The following is an 18106-nucleotide window of genomic DNA, read 5'->3' as shown; positions in this document are numbered from 1 at the left end:
TAAAACCATATTGCAGATGTAACATGTGAGAGTTAGATTTGGGTGTGGTGTGTTCAAAGTGAAATCTAAATAGCAGTGTATAAATAATGCAGCCAGTATTTACCATGCACAGAAACAAAATAACCCACCAAAATCTAAATCTTTCTGCACGTTACATCTGCCCCACCTGCAGTGCAGTGTGGTTTTGCCCAGTAGTGTGCTTTTTTGGTTTCCTAACAAACCTGAATAACCCCCTTAATACTTATTGATTTGTTAGTCAAGCATATAACCTTTAAATCACTTGCCTTTCGTATTAATTTAATTTTGTAAACATTAGAACCTCTTTCCTTAGTACACTTTTAATGGAAGGAATGTCCATTATTGGTTGAGCAGAACACCATTGACAAAGAGAGGAAACCGTGTATTATTTTAAAATATTTTTGGAAAAGGAGCTGTTGCTTTCTGTTAAGGAATATATAACATGTTTTTCCTTTCTACAGTAGAGTAAGTGGAAAATTATTCAGGAAAACCAGCTACAATTGGGCTTTGTTTCTGAGTAAAATGAATGTGCTGCATTATGGCTGGTTATTATGGCTCACAGTAATGTGTAGAGATGCAAATACACAATGACAGCAGCCGACTTAGCGAAGATATTAGGCACTGGCAAGAATTTAATTATTCTACTATGTTCTATGACCTGGGATTCTCAAAAGGGGTAGCAGTTGATTTACCGACAAGACGCAATACCGATGGTCATAATCCCTACACCAGGGACGTGCAGTCAGGGGAGGCAGGAGAGGCAGTGCCTCCCCTGTCATTAATGATTACCTTAAAAAAACAAAGAAGATACTTATGACACATACTGTATTCTGTGTCATAAGTATCTTCTTATATTAATGTAATACTTTTTTCAGTTTAAACCCTGTTTAATTTTTTTCGGAGGCACCACAAACTGTGCCTCTCACTGCCAATTATAAATGGGCGGAAGCAGGGGGCAGACAGGTGGCGGGGCCAAACAGAGGGCTGTAAAAGCCCATTAAAAATATCAGTATAAGCGGCACCTATACATGTGCCTCAGTGCAGGGACGTGTTTTCAGCCCATATGAAAGCACGCCCCTGTCACTGATTGGGCAGTAGATTCAGCACTGTCAGTGCTGTACAGGGAGGTAGGAAGTCAGTGTCAGGCAGCTGTATCACATAAGCGGATCTGTGCCCCAATCCCCGTCCCCCCGTCATTTCTAGAACTTTAAAACAAAACACAGTAGTCCCTTAAAAGATGCCAGCGGCGGCGCAGTTCACCGGCACCCACCACGATGAAGGGGCTAGGGGCAACAGCAGTACTAATGAATCAGACTGACTCATTACAGTACGCTGCAGCCAGCTTCCCTCTTCTCCCCTCCTCCACGGTCCATCATCCACCTGCACAGGCCACAAGCGACATGCCAGCTGCCGAGAGGGTCACTGAGCAGCAGGGTAGTGTCTTCCACCTGTTTCCCGACCGGCCCAGCATGGGGATCATGTCCCTAGTGGAGCCTACAACTGCTGCCCGAAAGGGAGGAGGGACCCGGCAGACATTGCTGTGCAGTGTTCAATTAAAGCTGTGTCCGGCTTCCCGCCCCTCTAAATGTCGGCAAAGCCGCAGCGTGAACCGTATAACAGAGCTGGGACACTGAGAGAAGATACCAGGAGCAGCGGAGCTGATTAGAGCACAGGAACTTAAGGTTAGTTATTTTCCTACAGGGTTCTTCAGAGAAAAGAGGAAGGGGAGGAGGGGGTTGTCTGGATGGGACAGAAAAGATGGGCACTGCCTGCATTGCTTATTTTTTTATAATAGTGAGGGGGAGATATATTAACAGGTTGGGTATAGAATTCCGGTGGTATGGATGCCAGCGGTCAGATGACCGACCGCGGTATCCCAACAGCAGATAGGGGTAAGTATTTTACTCCTCTCCCCCCACACCCTAATCCTCTGGGTTGTCGGCAAGGGCTAACCCTCCGGGGTTGTCAGCTATGGCTAACATCCCTCCCACCAGTGCCTAACCCTCCCCCCTGTGTTCTAAGCCCCACCCCAATACTCACCTTCGGGATGTCGGTGTCCCGGCGCTGGTCTCCAGAGGGGTGTCGGGATTCCAACGGCAGTCAAATGACCGCCAGCATCCTAACTGCCGGGATGCAAAACGCATCCCATATTAACAACTTATAAGTGGCAAATAAGCTAGATCTGGTGCACTTAGACACTACTGTCACTATAGAAGATATATTTAGTGTAGAAAAAAATCACTATTCTCTTTTGTCTCTGCATACTTGTAATGACATTACCAGCGCAAAACTGTTGTATGACAATGGTATTCAAGCAGCACTTAAAGAACAAAGAGGGTCATTCAGACCTGATCACATGCTAGCTTTTTTTTCAGTGCTGCAATCAGGTCAGAACTACGCATGCGTATGCACTGCAATGCGCAAGCGCGTCGTACGGGTACAAAGCAGATTGTTGATGTGCGATGGGTTTTACGAAGAATCCATTCGCACTGCCGATCACAAGGAGATTGACAGGAAGAGGGCGTTTGTGGGTGGCAACTGACCGTTTTCAGGGAGTGGCTGGAAAAACGCAGGCGTGTCCAAGCGCTTGCAGGGCGGGTGTCTGACGTCAATTCCGGCCCCAGACAGGCTGAAGTTATCGCAGCGGCTGAGAAACTGCACAAAGTTTAGTTGTACCGCTCGGCTGCACATGCGATCGCACACTTGCACAGCTAAAATACACTCCCCTGTAGGCGGCAACTATCTGATCACACCGCTGCAAAAAACTGCTAGCAAGCGATCAGGTCTGAATGGGTCATTAATAAGCATAAAGTGCTCACCTTTATGCTTATTAATTTACCACATAGCAGGATTATCTGCAAATATGTGCAGTGTGTCAACAGTGGCCAACTGGGAAAACAGAAGACGCCTGTGAGCTGCTACTAGAGTCTTTTTTTTTTGGCTGTGGCGTCAACAGTACGAAGGTGTTTGAATGCAATGTGCAAGCACCGTTGCCTGCTCTCATGCACATGCGTCAGCGCTGACTGATTCACGCAAGCGCCATTAGGACTGTCAGTCTTGCACATGTGCTATTTGCCTGCCATTACTGGAAAGCTGCAACTACTGCAATACCACAGGGCTGGCTGGAATCACCGCAGAGGTGGATTTTCACTCATCCTCTTTGGCATTTTAATACTTTTGGTAATATTACTTCCAGCTTCACCTGGAAAATGGGCAAACCAGGGGCTGCATTACTGGAGTGGTAAATAATCTTATAATACATTTCCCTCATCGGGGCCAGTTGATTAAGCTTTTTCCCCCTAAAATTATAGATTTATCAGTAAGCTCCTGCAGATGGCAATCCCCATTATTATCAATGGGGACTACGATCTGATCCCTATGTACCAAACTCCGAAAAGTTAAGCATTTCAGTGTTTGGCCCTATTTGGTTACCCCAAATTTAGATGGTGTAAACGGCTTTATAAGTATGGACGCATATCCGCAGAAGAGTAAAAAAGGAGCATTATGCAGTTTTATACAAGCTGTCAGTTTTCAGTGAATGCCTTATAACACTGATCCTAAACTACTGATGAATCAATATCTTCCTCCTCTATAGGGATTTCACTGACCCGTAGTGGGAAATTCAATTAGATGAGAGTGATGAGAGTATGAGAGATACTGGTGATGTGCTATGGTGACGTTTGAGTGCTAGCAACGGCACCCTACAATGGGGCAAATCAATTCAGCACAATATGAATAGCGTCGGGAAGTAGGTCCCAGAGCTATTCATTTGTCCCCATCGCACCCTGCACTTAGGGCCTATTTCAGACCTGATTGCAGAAGCAAAATGTTTCTCTAATGGGCAAAACCATGTGCACCGCAGGTGGGGAAGATATAACATAGTGCAGAGAGAGTTAGATTTGGGTGAGGTGTGTTCAAATTGAAATCTAGATTGCAGTGTAAAAATAAAGCAGCCAGTATTTACCCTGCACAGAAACAATATAACCCACCCAAATCTAACTCTCTCTGCACATGTTATATCTGCCCCCCTGCAGTGCACATGGTTTTGCCCATTAGGGAAAGATTTTGCTGCTGCGATCAGGTCTGAATTAGGCCCTTAGTCGAGAGATGGCAGTTAACGTGCCCTAAGCCGCATATTTTAGTCGCTGAAACTGGAATTCTCCAATTTAAATGCCGGCTGGTTGCACACGTCCTAAGGCAAAAAACAGCATCACGGCACTAGTTTAGTAGCATTTCTGCTGGCACCTCAGGAGGGGTACGAGAAGAAATCCTCTAGTGAGGCCTAACAGCATGATCAATTGAATAGCTCCGGGACCTTCTTCCTGACACTATTTATATCGAGCTGAATTGAACCACCCCATTGTCCCTATATTGTGGATTTGGAGTCTGATTTTAAATATATTTATTGCACAGAGGTCACTATTATGCTAGTAGGCTTTGTATTAGTTTATAGCTTTTTGACAAAGGATTTTTTAAATATATTTCAATGGTTTCTTAAACCACACCCACATTAGATAAACCACTGCTGCAAATGTTTTGTTGCACAAATTTTTCCATTGCAGTTTACTGGTAGAAAAGCAGGGGCCACATGCTTGTGTTTGTCCCCCAGGATAAAAGTTGCCAGCCAGCCCCAGAGTTTCAGGGCATGTAAGTGTTTAGTTACACACAACACCATGGCTATTTTGTTGTCCAGATCTTCCATTAAATTAATAGCGCCGCACCCATGGTGACCCCTACATATTTTGTACACACACCAGCCAGTGCCTCACCAGCCACTGACCTCACCGCACGCCACTGCCCTACACCCATTGACCGGCAGTCAAAATACTGACACAGTCATAATACCGACATTCATGATGCCGACGTGTTCTAAATGCCGACATAGTCAGAATGCCGACATTTGAAATGCCGATATGTCAAAATGCCGACATGCTTTTTTGAGGATTTTTTGCCCAAAAACAGACTTGTTCATACTTTACCATCCCAGTGTCCTGGAGGGGGAATATAATAGTGTGCCGAGCACAGCGAGTCACCGTACCCGAAGTATGGCGAGCGCAGCGAGCCATGTGAGAGGACACGGCACACTTAGACAGTGTCCATGTCGACCTTTGTCGACATTGACATAAAACCCCCCAGAAAAACTCATATCGGTATTTTGACATGTTGGCATTTCAACTGTCGGTATTCTGACTATGTCGGCATTTTGAACATGTCGGCATAGTGAATGTGGTATTTTGACTGTGTCTGTATTTTGACTGTACGCCAGGGACTGCCGTCATTATGACTGTCGGTATTGTGGCCATCTGTAAATCATACTGAACCCCTCAGGAGGAGATACATGTGTTTAGCAGTTGGCTCTGCCTCAGTTGTTTGTACTTTGTTCTCTGTCTGAAGAAGCACCAGATGTGCTGGCATTCTTCTGTTTCTTGATGCAGTTACGTGGAAGTAGGTTAGCTCTAGACTGTGTATGGCTTACTTATCAATGTTTCTCCCTGTGGCATTGGATAACACTTGCTAGATGGCATTAGGACAAAGGAGGAGATGTATCAAGCCTTGGAGATGATAATGTGTAGAAGCTTGTAAAGCATTTATCTGCCACTTCCCTTATGCGACCAGAACTGCTGATCCGCCGATCGGAACCTCCATCGATGATCAGTGATTCCATTGGGGAATCAAGGAAATTCTTCATGTTAAAAATCCCTGGTTTGCCGATTCCAGCACTTTTCGGTTGGGATTGTGGAATCAAGGTTATTCAACTTGTTAAATATACCCAATTTCCCAACCCAGGCGTCAGGTAAAAGGGAAATTGCGGAAATTGCAGATGTATGGAGGCCTTAATTCATTTATCGAGCACAGTCTGCAAAAATGACAGAAGCTGATTGGTTGATTTGGGCAACTTCTTCACTTTATCTCTCTCCAAGGCTTGATACATCTCCCATAAAGACAGATAAGTTTGGTACCTTGCAACTTATGGTCCAGGTGCCTTTGTGTTACTTCTTTGTGCTAAAACCAGTTTTAACACTATCTGTATCATTCCACTTTTCTCAATATTGTCCTACAGTGAGTAGGCCTCAAATTGACAGGAACGACTGTTTACAATGCATTTCTTTTCTTTCGCTTTGTACATATCTGACTTATGCTCCTTTCAGACTTACACCCAGCTTTAACCCAGCTCGGACCTGAGGCACTGAGCACGGGTCGAAGCTTGGATTTTCTGTACTTACCCCTCTTCACACCTGGGTGACGACCCGGGTTATTCTTCCAGGTTACAGTGGTCACTTGGAGATGAAGTCATCTCCAAGTACTACTGTACCCCGCCAATGATTTTCGTTTAGGTATGACCCGAGTCATCAAGAGCCGGGTCATTCCATTCACAAATATGCCGGAGCACTGAGCCGGGTTGCAAGTCCCGGGACTAACTTTGATCAATTGAAGGGGCACGGACCCAGTACTGTCAACCTGGGACATTCCTTTCACACATAAGCCAGACCCGGGTCAGTGCGCGTACAACACAATAAAAGGCGTTTTAGCTTATGTCTGAAAGGGGTATTATTTAGAGCAGTGTTGACTTGGAAAGTAGCTAGTACGTTTTTTAAGGTTTGTAGAACTGACTGGTAAAAAGACATAGCCCTGACTGACAAACATATAAACTCACATTCCTATCTGTACAGTATATTGACTCTGCTGCTGGCTAAAAGCAGTACTGGTCATATGCAGAGCGTTCAGCTGCTACGACCAATTGCTGATAAAAGAAGAGCTAGAAGGCTGAACAACCCATTTTACCAAAGGTTTTGCTGGCCAGAGTGTCATGTAGTAGCCAGATAAATGCCAGAACTGTCAGATTGCCAAGTTAGGCCTGTGATGTACAGTATTATAATTTGTCAGACTGATTGCAGATTTAGCAGTTGTGGTTTGGGTAGCTTGCTTTTGCCTTGAATAATGTCAGATGTTCCCTCTACCTTTAGGGAATTTACAATTCCACGAAATAAAAAAAACCCATCTGTATCTAACTAAGAAGCAGAAAGCATGTTTAAAGTGTAATGCATGAAGTGTCTGCAATATAATTACTTTTGGCTGGTTATGTCTTATGCAAGTGACTGGATTTCTGGAATAAAGAGAGCTTGATATGGATTTACTGTGGCATGTTGTAGCAGGCAGATATGTAATGAAATGTGTGGGCTACTTATCGTGTCTCTCGTTTCTCGTTATTTATTTTTTGTTTTTACTTTTACCTTTTTTCAGTTAAGTTTCTACACACACACACATACACACACATACACATTGGTAAAGTTCACTGAGTTAACAGTAATTCTGAGGTTTACTTACCGGGGACCTGGCATTACTCCTAATGTAGCGGATTCTCCAGTGTCTAACAATGCTCTTCTCACTTCCTCTACCAATTGCTTGCTTCAGGTATAGAATAAACTGGGCCATGACAGAGCATAACACATATCCAACTACCCGCAGTTGATGACTGCAGGTAATTGTATCACCGGGGGCTATCCTATTAGCCCAGATGCGGCGGGCTCCTATCCTCAATGTCGGCACTTATCGAGGATTATACTTCTGGTGCCTAAGGCACCCAAAGCATAATCCGAGATAAGCGTCTGCCAGAACCGTGATAACACATGGGATCGGGGGCTTATCTAGTGATGAGCACCGGAAATTTTTCGGGTTTTGTGTTTTGGTTTTGGGTTCGGTTCCGCGGCCGTGTTTTGGGTTCGAACGCGTTTTGGCAAAACCTCACCGAATTTTTTTTGTCGGATTCGGGTGTGTTTTGGATTCGGGTGTTTTTTTAAAAAAACCCTAAAAAACAGCTTAAATCATAGAATTTGGGGGTCATTTTGATCCCAAAGTATTATTAACCTCAATAACCATAATTTCCACTCATTTTCAGTCTATTCTGAACACCTCACACCTCACAATATTATTTTTAGTCCTAAAATTTGCACCGAGGTCGCTGGATGACTAAGCTCAGCGACCCAAGTGGCCGACACAAACACCTGGCCCATCTAGGAGTGGCACTGCAGTGTCACGCAGGATGGCCCTTCAAAAAACTACTCCCCAAACAGCACATGACGCAAAGAAGAAAAAAAAGAGGCGCAATGAGGTAGCTGTGTGACTAAGATAAGCGACCCTAGTGGCCGACACAAACACCTGGCCCATCTAGGAGTGGCACTGCAGTGTCACGCAGGATGACCCTTCCAAAAACACCCCCCAAACAGCACATGACGCAAAGAAAAAAAGAGGCGCAATGAGGTAGCTGTGTGACTAAGATAAGCGACCCAAGTGGCCGACACAAACACCTGGCCCATCTAGGAGTGGCACTGCAGTGTCACGCAGGATGGCCCTTCCAAAAAACACCCCCCAAACAGCACATGACGCAAAGAAAAAAAGAGGCGCAATGAGGTAGCTGTGTGACTAAGATAATCGACCCAAGTGGCCGACACAAACACCTGGCCCATCTAGGAGTGGCACTGCAGTGTCACGCAGGATGGCCCTTCCAAAAAACACCCCCCAAACAGCACATGACGCAAAGAAAAAAAGAGGCGCAATGAGGTAGCTGTGTGACTAAGATAAGCGACCCAAGTGGCCGACACAAACACCTGGCCCATCTAGGAGTGGCACTGCAGTGTCACGCAGGATGGCCCTTCCAAAAACTACTCCCCAAACAGCACATGACGCAAAGAAAAATGAAAGAAAAAAGAGGTGCAAGATGGAATTGTCCTTGGGCCCTCCCACCCACCCTTATGTTGTATAAACAGGACATGCACACTTTAACCAACCCATCATTTCAGTGACAGGGTCTGCCACACGACTGTGACTGAAATGACGGGTTGGTTTGGACCCCCACCAAAAAAGAAGCAATTAATCTCTCCTTGCACAAACTGTCTCTACAGAGGCAAGATGTCCACCTCATCATCATCCTCCGATATATCACCCTGTACATCCCCCTCCTCACAGATTATCAATTCGTCCCCACTGGAATCCACCATCTCAGCTCCCTGTGTACTTTGTGGAGGCAATTGCTGCTGGTCAATATCTCCACGGAGGAATTGATTATAATTCATTTTAATGAACATCATCTTCTCCACATTTTCTGGATGTAACCTCGTACGCCGATTGCTGACAAGGTGAGCGGCGGCACTAAACACTCTTTCGGAGTACACACTTGTGGGAGGGCAACTTAGGTAGAATAAAGCCAGTTTGTGCAAGGGCCTCCAAATTGCCTCTTTTTCCAGCCAGTATAAGTACGGACTGTCTGACGTGCCTACTTGGATGCGGTCACGCATATAATCCTCCACCATTCTTTCAATGGGGAGAGAATCATATGCAGTGACAGTAGACGACATGTCCGTAATCGTTGTCAGGACCTTCAGTCCGGACCAGATGTCAGAATCAGCAGTCGCTCCAGACTGCCCTGCATCACCGCCAGCGGGTGGGCTCGGAATTCTGAGCCTTTTCCTCGCACCCCCAGTTGCGGGAGAATGTGAAGGAGGAGATGTTGACCGGTCGCGTTCCGCTTGACTTGACAATTTTGTCACCAGCAGTTCTTTGAACCCCAGCAGACTTGTGTCTGCCGGAAAGAGAGATCCAAGGTAGGTTTTAAATCTAGGATCGAGCACGGTGGACAAAATGTAGTGCTCTGATTTCAACAGATTGACCACCCGTGAATCCTTGTTAAGCGAATTAAGGGCTCCATCCACAAGTCCCACATGCCTAGCGGAATCGCTCTGTGTTAGCTCCTCCTTCAATGTCTCCAGCTTCTTCTGCAAAAGCCTGATGAGGGGAATGACCTGACTCAGGCTGGCAGTGTCTGAACTGACTTCACGTGTGGCAAGTTCAAAAGGTTGCAGAACCTTGCACAACGTTGAAATCATTCTCCACTGCGCTTGAGACAGGTGCATTCCACCTCCTATATCGTGCTCAGTTGTATAGGCTTGAATGGCCTTTTGCTGCTCCTCCAACCTCTGAAGCATATAGAGGGTTGAATTCCACCTCGTTACCACTTCTTGCTTCAGATGATGGCAGGGCAGGTTCAGGCGTTTTTGGTGGTGCTCCAGTCTTCTGTACGTGGTGCCTGTACGCCGAAAGTGTCCCGCAATTCTTCTGGCCACCGACAGCATCTCTTGCACGCCCCTCTCGTTTTTTAAATAATTCTGCACCACCAAATTCAAGGTATGTGCAAAACATGGGACGTGCTGGAATTTGCCCATATTTAATGCACACACAATATTGCTGGCGTTGTCCGATGCCACAAATCCACAGGAGAGTCCAATTGGGGTAAGCCATTCTGCGATGATCTTCCTCAGTTGCCGTAAGAGGTTTTTAGCTGTGTGCGTATTCTGAAAAGCGGTGATACAAAGCGTAGCCTGCCTAGGAAAGAGTTGGCGTTTGCGAGATGCTGCTACTGGTGCCGCCGCTGCTGTTCTTGCGGCGGGAGTCCATACATCTACCCAGTGGGCTGTCACAGTCATATAGTCCTGAGCCTGCCCTGCTCCACTTGTCCACATGTCCGTGGTTAAGTGGACATTGGGTACAACTGCATTTTTTAGGACACTGGTGAGTCTTTTTCTGAGGTCTGTGTACATTTTCGGTATCGCCTGCCTAGAGAAATGGAACCTAGATGGTATTTGGTACCGGGGACACAGTACCTCCAACAAGTCTCTAGTTGGCTCTGCAGTAATGATGGATACCGGAACCACGTTTCTCACCGCCCAGGATGCCAAGGCCTCAGTTATCCGCTTTGCAGCAGGATGACTGCTGTGATATTTCATCTTCCTCGCAAAGGACTGTTGGACAGTCAATTGCTTGGTGGAAGTAGTAAAAGTGGTCTTACGAGTACGACTTCCCCTCTGGGATGACCATCGACTCCCAGCAGCAACAACAGCAGCGCCAGCAGCAGTAGGCGTTACACGCAAGGATGCATCGGAGGAATCCCAGGCAGGAGAGGACTCGTCAGAATTGCCAGTGACATGGCCTGCAGGACTATTGGCATTCCTGGGGAAGGAGGAAATTGACACTGAGGGAGTTGGTGGGGTGGTTTGCGTGAGCTTGGTTACAAGAGGAAGGGATTTACTGGTCAGTGGACTGCTTCCGCTGTCGCCCAAAGTTTTTGAACTTGTCACTGACTTATGATGAATGCGCTGCAGGTGACGTATAAGGGAGGATGTTCCGAGGTGGTTAACGTCCTTACCCCTACTTATTACAGCTTGACAAAGGCTACACACGGCTTGACAAATGTTGTCCGCATTTCTGTTGAAATACTTCCACACCGAAGAGCTGATTTTTTTGGCATTTTCACCAGGCATGTCAATGGCCCTATTCCTCCCACGGACAACAGGTGTCTCCCCGGGTGCCTGACTTAAACAAACCACCTCACCATCAGAATCCTCCTGGTCAATTTCCTCCCCAGGGCCAGCAACACCCATATCCTCCTCATCCTGGTGTACTTCAACACTGACATCTTCAATCTGACTATCAGGAACTGGACTGCGGGTGCTCCTTCCAGCACTTGCAGGGTGCGTGCAAATGGTGGAAGGTGCATGCTCTTCACGTCCAGGGTTGGGAAGGTCAGGCATCGCAAACGACACAATTGGACTCTCCTTGTGGATTTGTGATTTCGAAAAACGCACAGTTCTTTGCTGTGCTTTTGCCAGCTTGAGTCTTTTCATTTTTCTAGCGAGAGGCTGAGTGCTTCCATCCTCATGTGAAGCTGAACCACTAGCCATGAACATAGGCCAGGGCCTCAGCCGTTCCTTGCCACTCCGTGTGGTAAATGGCATATTGGCAAGTTTACGCTTCTCCTCCGACAATTTTATTTTAGATTTTTGAGTCCTTTTTTTACTGATATTTGGTGTTTTGGATTTTACATGCTCTGTACTATGACATTGGGCATCGGCCTTGGCAGACGACTTTGATGGCATTTCATCGTCTCGGCCATGACTAGTGGCAGCAGCTTCAGCACGAGGTGGAAGTCGATCTTGATCTTTCCCTATTTTTGGAACCTCAACATTTTTGTTCTCCATATTTTAATAGGCACAACTAAAAGGCACCTCAGGTAAACAATGGAGATGGATGGATACTAGTATACTTATGGATGGACGAGCGACTGCCGACACAGAGGTAGCTACAGCCGTGGACTACCGTACTGCGTCTGCTGCTAATATAGACTGGATGATAATGATATAAAAAATATATATATATCACTACTGCAGCCGGACAGGTATATATTATATAATGACGGACCTGCTGGACACTGTCAGCACTGCAGACTCCTAAAGTAAGCTACTAGTATCAAGAAGATAGAAAAAAAAAAACACCACAGGTAGGTGGTATACAATTATGGATGGACGAGCGACTGCCGACACAGAGGTAGCTACAGCCGTGGACTACCGTACTGCGTCTGCTGCTAATATAGACTGGATGATAATGATATAAAAAATATATATATATATATATCACTACTGCAGCCGGACAGGTATATATTATATAATGACGGACCTGCTGGACACTGTCAGCACTGCAGACTCCTAAAGTAAGCTACTAGTATCAGGAAGATAGAAAAAAAAAACACCACAGGTAGGTGGTATACAATTATGGATGGACGAGCGACTGCCGACACAGAGGTAGCTACAGCCGTGGACTACCGTACTGCGTCTGCTGCTAATATAGACTGGATGATAATGATATAAAAAATATATATATATCACTACTGCAGCCGGACAGGTATATATTATATAATGACGGACCTGCTGGACACTGTCAGCACTGCAGACTCCTAAAGTTAACTACTAGTATGAAGAAGATAGGAAAAAAAAAACCCACCACAGGTAGGTATACAATTATGGACGAGCGACTGCCGACACAGAGGTAGCTACAGCCGTGGACTACCGTACTGCGTCTGCTGCTAGTATAGACTGGATGATAATGATATAAAAAAATATATATATATCACTACTGCAGGACAGGTATATATTATATAATGACGGACCTGCTGGACACTGTCAGCACTGCAGACTCCTAAAGTAAGCTACTAGTATCAAGAAGATAGAAAAAAAAAACACCACAGGTAGGTGGTATACAATTATGGATGGACGAGCGACTGCCGACACAGGGGTAGCTACAGCCTTGGACTACCGTACTGCGTCTGCTGCTAATATAGACTGGATGATAATGATATAAAATATATATATATATCACTACTGCAGCCGGACAGGTATATATTATATAATGACGGACCTGCTGGACACTGTCAGCACTGCAGACTCCTAAAGTAAGCTACTAGTATCCAGAAGATAGAGAAAAAAAAACACCACAGGTAGGTGGTATACAATTATGGATGGACGAGCGACTGCCGACACAGAGGTAGCTACAGCCGTGGACTACCGTACTGCGTCTGCTGCTAATATAGACTGGATGATAATGATATAAAAAATATATATATATCACTACTGCAGCCGGACAGGTATATATTATATAATGACGGACCTGCTGGACACTGTCAGCACTGCAGACTCCTAAAGTTAACTACTAGTATGAAGAAGATAGAAAAAAAAAACCCACCACAGGTAGGTATACAATTATGGACGAGCGACTGCCGACACAGAGGTAGCTACAGCCGTGGACTACCGTACTGCGTCTGCTGCTAGTATAGGCTGGATGATAATGATATAAAAAATATATATATATCACTACTGCAGGACAGGTATATATTATATAATGACGGACCTGCTGGACACTGTCAGCAGAATGCGTTTATAGAATAAAAACACCACACGACTAGTGTTTAACTTTTTCAGGCAGACAATCACAATATACTGGTGGTCACTGGTCACTGGTCAGTCACACTGGCAGTGGCACTCTGGCAGCAAAAGTGTGCACTGTTAAATATATGTACTCCTGCTATAACTGCTCCCCAGTCTCCCCCACAATTAAGCTGTGTGAGCAGTGAGCACTCAGCACAGTCAGATATACATAGATGATGCAGCACACTGAGGCTGAGCACAGATATGGTATACTGTGTCACTGTGTATCGTTTTTTTTCAGGCAGAGAACGGATTATATTAAATAATAATAAAACTGCACTTGTGGTCACTGGTCAGTCACTAGTAAACTCTGCACTCTCTGAGTACTCCTAAGCTCCAGTAAATCAAGTGTCTCACTCTCACTATCTATTTCTATTCTAAACGGAGAGGACGCCAGCCACGTCCTCTCCCTATCAATCTCAATGCACGCGTAAAATGGCGGCGACGCGCGGCTCCTTATATAGAATCCGAGTCTCGCGATAGAATACGAGCCTCGCGAGAATCCGACAGCGGGATGATGACGTTCGGGCGCGCTCGGGTTAGCCGAGCAAGGCGGGAAGATCCGAGTCTGCCTCGGACCCGTGTAAAAAGCGTGAAGTTCGGGGGGGTTCGGTTTCCGAGAAACCGAACCCGCTCATCACTAGGCTTATCCCATGTCTTTTAGCATGATTCCGGGTCCATTTTCAGCCGATGAAAATGGCCTGTAATAGGATACCGCGATAATGACCATCAGTCATTGGGGGTCATTCCGAGTTGATCGTAGCTGTGCTAAATTTAGCTCAGCTACGATCATCTTCCCAGACATGCAGGGTACGCCCAGCACAGGGCTAGTCTGCCCCGCATGTCAGTCCGTCCCCACTCACACAAATACAAAAGCATTGCACAGTGGCGATGCTTTTGTACTCGAAGAGTAACTCCTGGCCAGCGCAGCTCCTGCGGCTGGCCAGGAGTTACTCGTCACTGCCCCGGGTCGCAGCAGCCTGCTCCCCGCACAGTCCGGCCACACCTGCATTGGCTGGACCGCGCTCCGAAAATGGTTTCTAAATGCCGCCGTGCTGCCTGAACACCTCTGCCTGCCAATCAGGCAGAGGTGATCGCTAGGTGACAACGGCCTTCGGCCATCTGGCATGCACCGGCGCACTGCGACGCAGATGCATGCGCAGTTCCAACCCAATCGCTGCGCTGCGAACAACTGCAGCGTGCGATTGGTTCAGAATGACCCCCACTAATCGTGATTTCTGGCTATTTTCATCCTCCGAAAACGGATCACCATAAGAGGGGGCACCGATACTTGTACACAGATGCAAGCAACAAGCTCTTGCATACAGTGCATGCGCAGATGTGAATTTTACTTTGTGTATGTCCGTCATATTCGTACGCAACTTGGCTGGATCTGTCTCTCCATGAAATAGGGCATTTCAGAGTGTGCGCTGAGTGGTGACAATGTGATTGTCTTTCTGTGAAATAGGGCGTTTCAGGATGCATGCTGTCAGGTGATAATGTGATTATGGGTAACCATCCTAAATTGTTGAAGTGTTGTGGGCGTGTATGAAAAGATCAATGCAATTCAGAGTGATGCATATGGAGAAGGGAAGCATGTTTCAGATGGATATCTTGCACCTAGCAAGGGGTAAATACTAATGATTATGGATTCAGAGGTCAGCATTAAGTCAGTAGATGGCACTAGTTTCTGTTGCACACACACGAGCACCCCCACCCACATTAGCTGTACGGATACTTGCAGTAGCTTAAGGTAATAAATCAGGCTTCGACGGATGCTGGCAACTTTGCATGCAACTCAGAGTCGCTCCTAGAGAGTGCTTTCTATTGAGTACTCTTTTTGGCTAAGGGGTCATGGATGATTCCAGTTTTTGTGCTTAACAGCTCGATGCCATGGAAACATGCTGTGTGGTTTTTGGGCGGGATGTATTAATATACATTACCGGCCATCGCAGCGATGCTAATCGCATATGTACTAACATATGCGATTAGTATCGCAATGTGATGACAGAGGCCACCTGCATTTCCTGCTGGTCTTTGGGAGAGGGTGTGGAGAGGGTGGTCCCCGTCACCTTCCAGCCAGTCTGAAGCCAGTCCTGGGCTCCTCCTTCTCCCTGCAGTTGGAAAGACAACTGGCTGTGTTGCTGGGTGAGGAGGAAACTGGGATCCGGGACTGTGATGAGAGGCGGCCAGCACACAGGTATGGGGGGGTTGGCGTGAGTGAGTGGCGCTGGGCGGCAGAGACGGTGGGGTGCGGTAAGAAGCCCATATAGGGTATCGCCATAAAAAGCTGGGGGTTAGTACATTTGCAAATGCTGTAAAAAAAAAAAACAACAACTGGGTTTTTACAGCATTTATCCTTTAATACATCCTGCCCTTCATGTGTTATCAGAGTGGCAGGCTATACAGCGAATGTTGGAATTTACCATTTTCCCATGGTTTCTTTCTTAAGATTGCTGTTAATGATTGCTAATTCTGTAGATTTCTTACAGTGTTATGTGGCTACAATGGAAGCTACAGGCATATAGCACTTAATGAAGTGAGTAGAGAGGTTTGGGAATTCCTCTCTGAGCTCTGTGACATTCTTCCCCTCCCACTTCCCCATGTTCCATCACATGACATGCTAAGGGGTCAATACAATTACTGTAGGGGCGAACAAAAATCAGCTTGCCCGAGTCTACTTCAAGTGATGCATATGGCCACACTTACTTGCGGTGCAAGCTGACTTGCGGGTATTTGAATTGACCACCAAAAGTCTTGAGAGCCTATGCCTGTGTCTAGCAGCCATATTTTTTTCCTCCAGAGATATTTAGAAAAGGAGATAATGATATAATAGGTAAACAAGAAAAATACCCAGGTGCATGAGTAGAAGGTACTTGACTTGCGATTTTGCTATGTATAGCCAAAAGAGATTGTGTAGGTTGCTGCTTTAAATAGTGCACATTATGATATGTAATAAACAAATACATAAAGCAATGACAGCTTGACACTGAATCCAAGTCAAGTTGACAACTTGTAAGCATGCCAACTATTATATAATTCTGCTAAATTTCTGTCTAGCAGTTACACAGTGAGAGCTGGAGGCAGGCCACACCCCCTATCCCCACAGCTCTCACTGGCTGCTGGACAGACACACTCCCCCAGTGCTGTTTCCTGAGCCCTGACAGCTGACCACTTGTATATGTATACTCTTGCTGAAGATACATACTATTATAATGAACATTGTGCACGTGTGTTTTTAATTGACACATCTCTATTTCCAGCCCTTCAAGCGTCAGACATTTATAAGAAGTGTGAGTATGCCAGTTGAGAACACTAGAATACCTTCGCCTCCCAATGAGCAGAAGCGGCCAATCTTACAACGTCAGACCTCAATCACCCAGACCATCAAGAGGTAAAATATTAATCTGAATAATTAATTTTTGTGTTTTAAAGTCTACATTATTTCTGAAAAATATGACACTGATTAGACAGTCAAGACTTTCTGATAGAACAGAGTTTCTGCTAGATGCTCACACATATTTTTGCACATAAACATAGTCAGAGTAAATGGTACAACTGTCTTATATCCAGTAAATGGTGTAGCTAAATTTCCTTAGGCCACAGTACAATACCTGATCGAGTACCCTCTCTCTAAATTCACTTCTGTCTGTTTTGCCTTAAGTCTGTCCTCCTTGTCTGCCAGCATTTATTTGCTGAACCTATCCTCATATCTCCTGTCTGTCCTTTATTTGGGAGACAGTCCATTCCTGAACTCCTGCCATGACTAGGATCACATGTCCTAATAGAATCAGGCGCATTAGGCACTCGCTGGGTCTTATGAATCTCTAGAACCATACAACAGTTACCTTGCTGTAACTTATAACCAGTGCACCAAAAACTAGTTTTCATCTAATTTAGTGCAAATTAGAAATAATGTTAGCATATGTCCAGTAGTTTGGTAAAGCTGTCAAAACTCTTCTATTTGAATCATTTTGATAGCAAATAGATGAAGAAGTAAAGTATAAGTAACATGTCAAAGTAACATCCACATGAATGCAAGGACCCCCAGGTTTTCCATTTGAACACTGCCCAGAGAATCACACTGTTGGCTTGCATTCTTACTATAGTGCATCCTGGTATCATCCCCAAGTAAATGATGCACACTCGCCTGGCCATCCACATTATGTAAAAGAAAACATGAGACATCAATCAAGGCCTCATCTTCCATTGCTTCTTGGTCAAGTTCCTATATTCACGTGCCCAGTGCGCTTTTGGCCGTGGACAAGTGTCAGCATGGG

At 45.6% G+C, this 18106-nt stretch overlaps 1 protein-coding gene across 1 annotated transcript in view; it reads left to right on the top strand.

Annotated features, from left to right (window-relative positions):
• Window positions 1-18106, top strand: part of RHBDF1 (rhomboid 5 homolog 1) — a 353761-nt gene that overhangs the window by 143120 nt on the left and 192535 nt on the right. The window contains exon 3 of the mRNA XM_063934209.1: window positions 17090-17220. Within this exon, the coding sequence (XP_063790279.1) occupies window positions 17090-17220 (131 nt within the window). The remainder of the gene's footprint in view (window positions 1-17089; window positions 17221-18106) is intronic.

Source organism: Pseudophryne corroboree, chromosome 7 (genome assembly GCF_028390025.1).
Source record: "Pseudophryne corroboree isolate aPseCor3 chromosome 7, aPseCor3.hap2, whole genome shotgun sequence".
NCBI lineage: Eukaryota > Metazoa > Chordata > Amphibia > Anura > Myobatrachidae > Pseudophryne > Pseudophryne corroboree.
Note: the sequence above shows the minus strand (reverse complement) of the source record. Positions and strands in the feature narration are given on the sequence as shown.